This window comes from Paroedura picta, chromosome 5 (genome assembly GCF_049243985.1).
Source record: "Paroedura picta isolate Pp20150507F chromosome 5, Ppicta_v3.0, whole genome shotgun sequence".
NCBI lineage: Eukaryota > Metazoa > Chordata > Lepidosauria > Squamata > Gekkonidae > Paroedura > Paroedura picta.
This window is the reverse complement of record NC_135373.1, coordinates 36654495-36664909: the sequence shown is the minus strand read 5'-3', so window position 1 is coordinate 36664909 and position 10415 is coordinate 36654495. Positions and strand designations below refer to the sequence as shown.

The window sequence follows — 10415 nt, the reverse complement described above, 5'->3', positions numbered from 1 at the left end:
ACCCGCTGGAGGGCGCTGCCAGCAGCAGCTGCACAGTGCCACGCTAAGGGAGAGCCCCAGCCATGGCAGCCACCAGAGAGCACCAAAGGTGAGCCAGCGGCAGAGTGGCAGGGCAGCCCCCGAGGCAGCAGCCGGGAAGGAGGACGAGGAGGAGCCGTGGCCCGGTACTGACTGACCCACGGACCAGTCCTCGGACCGAGGACTGCTGGTCTGATGTAGACAGAGTGACCGATATCTTAGGCTGAACTACCACAATGTACTCTATTTGAGGTTGCCTTTGAGGAGTGTTCAGAAGCTGCAGCTTGTGCACAATGATGTAAGCAGCAGAAGAAAAAAGTCTCAAGATGCAATGGCGAAATGATTTATTCCAATGAAAACAATGTTCAAAGCAATTTCAAAACAGGTCACTGCTGAAGATTAATTACACATTGTGATATTAATAGTAGACCCCTACAAATTTGGGTATTATATGACCATTTTGGAATTGAACTACACAATGCAAAATATTACCAGAGACTAACTTATTTTCTATAATTTCATCACCCAAAAGAGCACAATTAGAGAAGACTGAGTTATTAACAATATTGAGAATATCACTGATGAAGATATCGAAAACAGACTATACCTAGGAATCCGTTTTGAAATTTTGTTGAACATTGTTTTCATTGGAATAAATCATTTCGCCATTGCCAGCTTGAGACTTTTTTCTTCTGCTTATATTACAGCTGATGGGTCTTCACCTGTTGTGCACAATGACATAGCTGGACTGCTGATCAGAGCCAGGTTCTGGGATCACATGACCCCCCCCCCCAATACATTGGCTTGATGGTGTCAGTGGTATCAGTTCAGTGAAGGGGGTGAAAGTTTCTAAGATCTTGAGATAAGAGTGAAAATTGACAGAGTAAACAATATACTCCAGGACAGGGGTAGTCAAACTGCAGCCCTCCAGATGTCCATGGACTACAATTCCCATGAGCCCCTGACAGCGCTGGCAGGGGCTCGTGGGAATTGTAGTCCATGGACATCTGGAGGGCCGCAATTTGACCACCCCTGCTCTAGGATTTTACAAGGACACTGAACAAAGGAGTATAGGTTATAGGATGGGTTTTGACAAATGCAGGAAAGCAGTGGCATGATTGAACATGGTAAGGAAGGACACACAGGAAGGAAGATGGAGCAATCAGAAATCAGGAGGATCCAATGGAGTACATGGAGGAGAGGGAGGACTGAGCGAGAAGAGGGAACCACCTTAGCTATGGGTTTCTGGCACTTAGCTGGCTCCAACCTGGTTAACAGCAAAGATCAGCAAGAGCTGCATGTCACACCTACATGATAGACCCCCCCCCCCCCCGCTGCCATGTGGTTGGAAGAATGCAGACAGAGGCAACTTTCTGAACAAAGTTTCCATTTTAATTACACTGATTCAAATGCAGCCTGTTAAGTGCTATGAACCATGTCTGCTCAGCAGAGGTAGGTTTAAAGATAGACTGGTCCCTAACTAAGGAGTATACTTCCAACCCACCTTCCATTTCTTTGCATCTCTCCAAATTGTTCCCACTGATCCCCCCCTCCCAAAATCACACTTGCCCGAGGAAACAGCAGTCAATAAAACAGGCTTTTGATAGAATCCCTCAACCTTTGGATCATGCAAATCACCAGTCTTGTCAGCAGAGAGAACTGACTGCTTCATGTTGGGAATTCTTACATTTTAATTTTCCAGTACTTAGAAATCTGCATTTCAAAAAGGGTCCCATTACCTATGGGGTCAGTGCCTGAGTTACAAAAAGGATATATTTTTAAGCTGTAAGGAGAAAAGGGAAGTAGGGGGGAAGTTCCCTTTTAACCAAACAGTTTCCACCTGAGCAGAATTCAACCCCTTATACCTTGATAAACAAGACCGCTGAGAGCAGTTTCCCGAAGAGCCATAGAGCACTTAATGGCACCGTCTCATGAGTTTATAGCTCAGGAGATTCAGCTGTCAAGCCATGTTTCTTTACCAGGATTTCAACCGTCTGCGTAAGCGCACTGTGGAAAGACAAATATAGAAAGGGGGTGAGAACTGAATAACGAGTTGCACAGTGATATTATTTTTGAATGCTCACAGCACCAGATTTGTTCTAACATTCTTATCTCAGTGCAAATCTGAACTTGGGTCATCCAAGACCATAGAGCAAGCTAGAGGGAACAGTGCAAGGTTTGCGTCTGTTAAGATCGTCTTCCCATACCACAAGTGAGATCAAACGCAATGGTTTGTGAAGTCATTCCAGAGGATTCTCTTGGCCCCCCAATATTCTGGACACTGCAGGATTCCACCCTCTTCATATGTAGGGCAAGGAGCCAGAAAAGAGTCCTTAAAGCCTCCAAACCTCCATACAGGGGAAAAGGGCCACACCAAGGACGAAGCAAAGAAAAAAAATCACTGGGGATTATAATTGCGCTATTTTTTTCGTTGCTCCAAAAGACAACTTTTGACCACAAGCTCTAGGGGGCCTTACCAGCCTGGGCGAATGACCTTGAACTTGCCAGGGACAGAGATGTCAACCACTGTGGAGCCTAGACGGCACTCTGCCTTCTTTGGGTCCCCAACTGGGCCTCCATCCACCACTAGTGCTAGATGAGGCCAAAGCTCTTGGAATTCCTGGAAGGAAGAAGGTAGAAGTATTCCATGTACAGGTTAAGAAGGACATTAAAAAAAAGAAACAGAAATATTAATTTGGAAGACTATCCATCCAAAACTACAGAATAACAGAAGTTGTTTTATTACAACAAAACAGCTTTGCAGCAAGTGTTAAAAGGGAACACGTGCTTTTCTCCGTGGCTCACCATGGGACTGAAGAGGGATCTATCCTGTACCTAAAGTCATCACATTTTGGGAAATGTTTGAAGCTATGAGAAAAAAGCAAGTTTCCACTCCATCCCAAGGATGTATACAAAAAAAAAAAAAGTTGACATACATGCAATAGTGATTTCACCAAACTTGTTTGGTAAACTGCTTTAAAAATATGTGCGACCCTCACATGTTGCTTCATATATAAAACTGAATGGAATGGCCATTGAGAATACAAGTTTTCTACCACCAAAATTATTAACAGGAGAGATAAAGTGGGTGCACACTGCACATCCATCTTAGTTAATACGAAAAAACAGAATCAGAAAAACTAATTTCTTAGAATAGAAAAATGTGTAATGGACAGAATTTTAGGCAAAATTAGTCACAGCTAAACAATATGCATTGCGAATACGTCATGTCTCTAACAATGCACACGGGAATTAAAGTTCCTTAGTGCTTCATGTTGGTATCGTTCTTCCCCCCACACATTAAGGAGAAGCTCTCCATTGATTCCAAAAGAAAAAACAGTATGTTCAAGATTTTTTTTAAATTATCCTGAGAATTCCCCCTCCCTTTTCTCCCCTCTCTTTCTCAGTCCCCGTATAGGCATTCAGAGGGCCCTTACCGTGACTGCCAGGCTGCTAGCCTGGGCACTGATGTTAGCGCTTGTTAAGGCCAAGGGGGTGGCACACACTCTGGCCAGTTCCCTGACGAACCAGTGACTGGGGACACGGACACCAACCAGCTGCGAGGGAAGAGGGAAAGGTGTGTTCACAGCCAAGGCTGCCAAGAGCATTCACAGCAACCAGCTTGCACTGCCCCAAGCTACCAAGCAAGACTGTGGTCCCAGGTCAATTATCCATTGGCTTGGCCAGATCTGAAAGGTCAACCCCCCCCCCCCCCACCACCAAAAAGAGACTCACAGGCGTGAAGGGGTTGAGGTCCGGATTGAGGGCCTGAGAGCGTTCTAGGACCAGCGTGACAGGCCCCGGCAAGAGATCATGAAGGAGCTGATCAGGAACGGCCACCTTGCAGTATCTACCAGGGAGGAAAGAAGAGGGGCTCAGTCAGCCACCAAAGCAGCCTTTCTCCACTTCACCATTGGGAAACCCCTGAAACGTTCTTCAAATTTAGAGAAACCACAGAAGTGGTACGATCCTGGTTGGGAAGTGTCACTGTGTACAGGCCCCATTGGAGGCTCTTCCCCTTCCGACCCCCACCCCAGACCCATCATTGGCCATTGGGGGGTTTACATGGCTGTATAGAGCAGGGGTAGTCAAACTGCGGCCCTCCAGATGCCCATGGACTACAATTCCCATGAGCCCCTGCCAGCGAATGCTGGCATGGACATCTGGAGCGCCGCAGTTTGACTGGTATAGAGTCATATCACCAAGTAAACCTTTAACACATTTTAACAATAGATTAAAAATTAATTAACTCCCACCCATTCGGGAACCCCTTCCAGTGCTGTCAAGAACCCCTGAGCCAGAGAAGGAGGAGGAGGAGATGCGGGTAGGGAGATGCACTGGCAGGCAGGCCCTGAGGATGGGTTCCTTCGGAGGCACGGGCAGCTTGAGAAGCTGGCTTCCTGCTGCGCCCCCGCCTCCCGAGAGTTGGCAAGGCCGGTCCCCACCTGTGCACCTGAGCCACGTCGGCGAGGCAGATGGCCAGCGGCTTGGCGCCGTCGCGCCCCTTCAGCCGGTAGACGGCCCGCAGGGCCCGCGAGTCCTGAGCCAGGCAGGCCACGCCGTAGACGGTGTCGGTGGGCACGGCCACCAGGCCCCCCTGGCCCAGCGCGGCGGCGGCGGCAGACAGGGCGCGCTCCCGGCCTGGCGGAGACACAACGCGAAAGAGGGGGCAGGAGGGCGCCGGTCGGACGCCGAGACCCCCCCCCCCTCCCCGGGGAAGGGAAGGCGGCGGGAGGCCGCCCGCGCGCCCCACACTCACCTGCCGCCTCCGGCCCGGCCAGCGGGAGCAGAGGAATGGCTGCGGCGGCGGCGGAGGCTGCAGAGCCGGCCCGGGTGGCCCCTTCTCCGCTCAGCGCCCGCGCGACCCAGCGCCGCCCGCCGCGCAGCATGGGAAGCCTCCTATTCCGGCGGAAACAGCCACACGCGCCGGCCGGCACTCTTCCGCCCGCGCGCCCTGAGCACGCGCAGAAAGATGTTGCCGCCTCCCTGGATGCTGCGCTCGCCGTTCAGCCGCGAAAGACCCTCCCGAAGGCAGCAGGTTTAAATAAGCGTTTAATTAGGATTCCATTCGTATTAATATTGCTCTCAATTACAAAAGAAAAAAAATTAATTTTCACTTCCTTGTTGGTATTGCAAAGTACAATATTAATGTGTTTTTTTATACAAAAATTCGAGTCGTTTGAAGCAAACACTGTTATTTCACATTTTACATTCTTCAAAAATACAAATTCATGTTTACATTTCTGGGGAGTGGGGGGGGTGTTTGGGAGAAACTCTTCCTTTGGAAGTACTGTACCTGTAACTAACATCTTCACATCACTCAATGCAAGGACATTTGTTCCCATGTTCAGAGTTAAATTAAAAGTTTGTTTAAACACAATACACACAACTCCTGAGAGAAGCTGACCTCGAATCATCTCCATTTCTAGCGTATAGCTGAAGATGCAGGCAGCAGGAGACTAAAATTCTGGGCCTCTTTGCCAGGGAGGGAGCCAGAGGTGTGCTCAGGATGCAGGTCACCCACTGAAATCCAGGCTGGAAACAGATGCAACCCAAGTCCCCCTTGCAAGATAGTTGATGGACTTTGCCCCCCGCCCCCCATGTGGCAGCAATAAGGGGTTTGCTTCCCCAACTTTGTCCTCTACCTCTCACTTCCCAAGTGAGGGAATGACAAGAACTGTCATCTCCCTGCACACTGAGAACAGGCAAAATATTCATGACTGGCTTCCAAAGTCAAAGCCACCTCTCTCTTTCTTATATGCCCCAAACCATGAGAAAGGGAAAGCCAAAATCCCCTCTAAGGCACAGCGACAGGCCTTAGCACCACTCTCCAAGTTTTTCTAGCCAGCACTGGAAAGAATGGCAGTTCCTCTTTCCCTGCATAAAGAGCTTCAGTATCTCAGTAGATGGGAAGAGACAACAGGGCAGAACAAACAAAGGACCAGTTCAGTTAACAGACAGCCCTGTTCACCCATCTGAAGACCTCCCCAGGTCTTGAGTGGGAAAGACTGAAGGGAGAAAATAGCAAAACAAAGAGGAGGGTGTTAAGTAGAAATCTGAAAGTGTCTCCTCCTTTTTTTGGCCAGTGTGCACAGTACTAAAATAGTTTCACAAATTGAGCACACATGGACCCATGTGTCCCACATAGCTATCCAGTTTTCTTGGCATTTCGCAATGCAGGACCAGAGTCCAAACTCTAGACAGAAACGGCAGGACAAGGTGCAAAAGTTTAAAGGTTAGCCCTGTTCCCAACTACAGAGGATGCTTGTGACTAATCTGGAGAGACCACTTGCAAAAGAGGTTACCAAAATAGGGCCCTGTTAAACACCTGTGACCCAGAATAAGGAGCATCTACATCCTAGCCCAGCTGACCCAATCACCAAGTAGCTTTTTTTTTTGGGGGGGGGGGGTTGCAAAGAAGAGGGAGCCATTCAGTGTAATGGCAGACATTGTCTCCATGTCCAACAAAATGAATTTGTTTCTTTAGGCCCCTTATGGTTCAAGCTCTGCCATGTTTGTGAGGTGCCAGAAGTGACTGCAAACTCTTTGAAGGATTTTTCCACTTTGGATGGGGAATCCCTCACAGTACAGCCAAAATACGATACCCAGTAGAGCAGAAGATGCTACAGTCCCAATGAAAAACAGGCTTCTCCCTTTCTCCTCTGGCTCCTTCCTCTCTGGGAGGCTTTTAAAAGAAGAAAGCAGATGTATCAAACTAGATTCTGTATGTCAACAATGGCCAGAGTCACTTCAGAAAACACAAGTGACCCCAGCCTGATTTTGTACAGCTGAACCTTTTTCTTTCTTTTTTTTTTTTGCATAGACTGGACATTTGCTTAAGAATGCATAAATCAGAAGGGGGCAGAGCGCACATCGCTGAGCTGATTCCTACACCAATTCCACCCATATCACACATGCGCAGTCACACCAACACCCGGAGTGCATGTGAATGCTGTTTCTAGATATACATATTGCACTGAGATTAAGTGCTCTTCTTTTTGCACGACCATATTAAACTTTTAGTTAGAGCAGAAAAAGGGAAGGGGGGGGGGATGAAAAAAATATTTACAAATGAAAATTGCAGCAGTTGGTTTTTAAAAGAACTAAAGTGCATTATATAGCCCAGCATGTCCATGTAAATGGAGCAGCCCTAGCAAAGTAACCTTCCTTCTCTGGACTCCCATTAGCAGCTTCCAGCAAATGCAGCAGATCACAGAAACATTCCCTTCAGTCCCCCCCAGCATGATGCTATCCCCGCCCAGGGTTCTTAACACAACCACATCACCCAAGCCCAGGGAGCTCAGCAGAGCAGCAATGTGTGTCAGGCCCTAAATGTGTTAGGTGGCAGCAGCATCCATGCTCCTTGGCAGGTCCCCAATGGCCATTCCAAGCAGACAAACCTACAAAAAGGTGGTGTCCCAATTCTTGACAGCCCAGCATGGAGGCCTCTATCTGACAGCCAACCAAGAACCCCTCCAAGTTACATCAATCCTCACCCATGCATGGGAAGGAGATGGCAATTCCCAAAGTGAGTGTTTGAGTTCAATTTAATAATAAATAAACTTAAAGGAGCAGAAAGCGTAGATCCCCCCAAAAAAGGGACTTCCCCAACAGCTGCTCTGCTTTCCAACCCAAGCCCAGCAGCAGCAGCAAAAGAGAGCCAGCTGTCCCAAGTCTCTGACTGGTTGCCACAGGAGACAGGACAGCCAGCAACTTTGGAGGGTATACTAAGGGGACAGCTGAACGGTTGAAGCCAATTCTGCAGTAGTTGGAGGACCAAGGAGGCCACTTGAAAAACCAACAGCAGATCACGGTGAAGGCCAGAGAAAAAGATCTCCGCCTCTGGGCTGTGTTGCATGGGACTCCAAGCCAACCAATATAGCCAAAACATTTCCAGGCCAAGGTTTGCCCTCTGCTCTCTACCGTGCTATAGCCTAGCTTAAGTTGGGCTACGATTTTGAGACAACTCTGTGCAGGCCAGGCTGTCCCTTCCTACACTTCAAAAAAACCCAAAAATGATGCTTTCATGCACACCAAAATAATGTACATTCAATCCACTTTCAAAGTATTTTGCAACTTGCAAACGGTCACTAAAGAGCATGGAAAGTCTAGTGAAAGTGCATTCTTAGCATGGGTGAAAGCACCCTAAAGCAGGGGTAGTCAACCTGTGGTCCTCTAGATGTTCTTGGACTACAATTCCCATGAGCCCCTGCCAGCAAATGCCAGCAGGGGCTAATGGGAATTGTAGTCCATGTACATCTGGAGGACCACAGGTTGACTACCCATGCTCTAAAGGGTGCTTTCACAAACTGAATGATGCACTTCCAATCAATTTCCAATGCACTTCAGCATTCGCTGGCAAGTAGATTTTGCCAACAAAAGTGCACAGAGCACAGGTGAACTGAAGTGCATTATTTACAGTGTCAGAACCCACTTTTAGTGCAGACAAACTCTTCCCCTCCCCAAAGCTGGCTCAGACCTAAGGAAATGCTTAAGCCCCTTCTTTATGGCTGGCTCTAATAGCGTTCCCTGGAACCTGCCCACCCCAGGCTACTAGGGCTGGAGGTTGCTAGCCAGTAGGGCAAATTCCAAAGAAGGCTTAAGGAAGAGCCAGGTGTGCTCTTGGCTTCCTGGAGCATCCAATATCATTTGCCTCTCAGTACGTAAGATGCTTCCCACCTGCTGTCAGTAGCCACCTGCTGTCAAACTACTCTGCATGTGAAAGGAAGTCCCGGGAACAGAAAAGGACTAGCTGCAAACCCACATACGCTTGGGCGGAACCCTCAAAATGGCACCAACTTCATAAAAATGACAGGATCTTATTAGAATGTCAGAAAAGGAGAGGATGCTTCCCAGTACACTACAGGCTTTGGCGTGAAGGGAATCTGTATTAGGATTTTACCCTGAGTAAAGTTAGGAGGAGGATGCAGTTTCCACAGCAGCATGCCAAGGGCAGAATTGGGCAGGAATGGAACTGCCTGCCAGCATCTAGGAAGCACCTGGGAAGCAGACAATTACCTACTCCTTCCTGGTAAAAGACTGGCCTTCAGTTGCCCAAGGGCTGGGCAGCATCATCAAAAAGGGCTTTCCCCCAAGTGGCTGGACCATTCCTATGTGGGGAGCGCAACGTCCACAGCCAAAGCTGCCCACTTACAGAAAACTTGCTCAGCTCCTATGGCTGTGTTTGCTACACGTTGCAAAAACGGCTGTGCCAGGCAAGTGGTTCTGGTAAAGCTGAAACAGTGCAAAATGAGCCACCGATGTCTGTGTAAACACCCAGGCTGCTGCTCCTGAGAGTAGCACTCGACTACCAAGCAAGAGAGAGAGAGAGAGAGAAAGAGAGAGAGAAAGAGAGAGTCTGAAGACCCAGCTGCCTCTACAGAGCATTTTACTCCAGTGCAAACTCTGAGATGTGCCTCGCTTAGACTTCTAGACCTTCCAAGAAGGGGGGGAACCCTCTTTGGGAAGGAGCGCGGGCTCTCTTCCTCCCTGGCCTTGAAAAGTTGGTGACACCATCTTGAAAAGTGCAGTTGCTTCTCAAATGGGAGCCCACCGCGCTGTTCCCCTCCCCCATAATAGTGCACACTCTACTGAAGACTGTAACAAGGACTTCAACCTGCGGCCCGCGCCATGCCCCAACCTCCACCAAGCTATGTGCAAGTAGGCAGCGCCAGCCCCAACAGCCTCCTCCACGCGACTCCAATCCCCCCGTTCGTCCACCAGGAGCTGAAGGGGATGAGACGGACAGCGCGGCCCGACGCATCTTTTGCCTTTCCCCCTCCGGACAGGCCCCTTCTCCTAAGGACAGGACTCAATGGCCACGGAGCACCGCTGGCTCCTGCTGAACCTTCCCTTGGGATCACAAGGGCGTCACTTGGGGAAGCTGCTGCCGAGGGTGAGCTCTTCCTCCCCCTGCAGCAAGGCTTCAATGGGGATCAGGGGGGAGGGGACCTCGCGGCTCTGGAGGGAGAGGAAGTCCGAAACATCCATGGCACTTAGGGATTGGGTCTGCGAGTCCGGCGGCTTCCCCGCCAGAGTGCTCTGCTCGCAGGGAGGAGGCAACGTGGAAGAGAGGGGGGCGGTGGCGGCAGCCGTGGGGAAGGGCTGAGGCTGAGGCCCCGGTGCAGGAGGCTCCCCTGAAGGCTTGGAGTCAGACGGGGAACAGTTCTTCCTGTTGCTGTTGGCTTTCTCCTTGCCCATGTCCCGGCAGGCACACTGGCACTGGCAGGCCTCCTCTTGCTTGATGATGATCACAGGCACGCTCAGGCCGATTTGCTGCACGGAGCTCCCTGGAGACAAACACCGGGTGCGTCAGGACCGAGGCTGGCACAGGGCTATGGGGGGATCCCTAAGGCTTTCGGTTTCTATTGCTCACGTGTTGCAGGGGGAAAAGACCC

General features: G+C 49.7%; 2 protein-coding genes across 4 annotated transcripts in view; both read right to left on the bottom strand.

The window, feature by feature from the left end:
- Positions 1-1388: 1388 nt before the first annotated feature.
- On the bottom strand, positions 1389-5131 carry YRDC (yrdC N6-threonylcarbamoyltransferase domain containing). Its single transcript, XM_077337262.1, has 6 exons — positions 4778-5131; positions 4464-4659; positions 3754-3868; positions 3456-3575; positions 2496-2638; positions 1389-2025 (listed from the first exon to the last, which is right to left on the bottom strand). The coding sequence occupies exons 1-6, from the start codon at positions 4905-4907 to the stop codon at positions 1956-1958; spliced, it is 774 nt and encodes a 257-aa protein (XP_077193377.1). The 5' UTR covers positions 4908-5131; the 3' UTR covers positions 1389-1955.
- Positions 5058-10415, bottom strand: part of MTF1 (metal regulatory transcription factor 1) — a 26550-nt gene continuing 21192 nt past the window's right edge. For all 3 annotated transcript variants that reach the window (XM_077337260.1, XM_077337259.1, XM_077337261.1), the window contains one exon: positions 5058-10307. In XM_077337260.1, the coding sequence (XP_077193375.1) occupies positions 9889-10307 (419 nt within the window). In that variant the 3' untranslated portion in view covers positions 5058-9888. The remainder of the gene's footprint in view (positions 10308-10415) is intronic.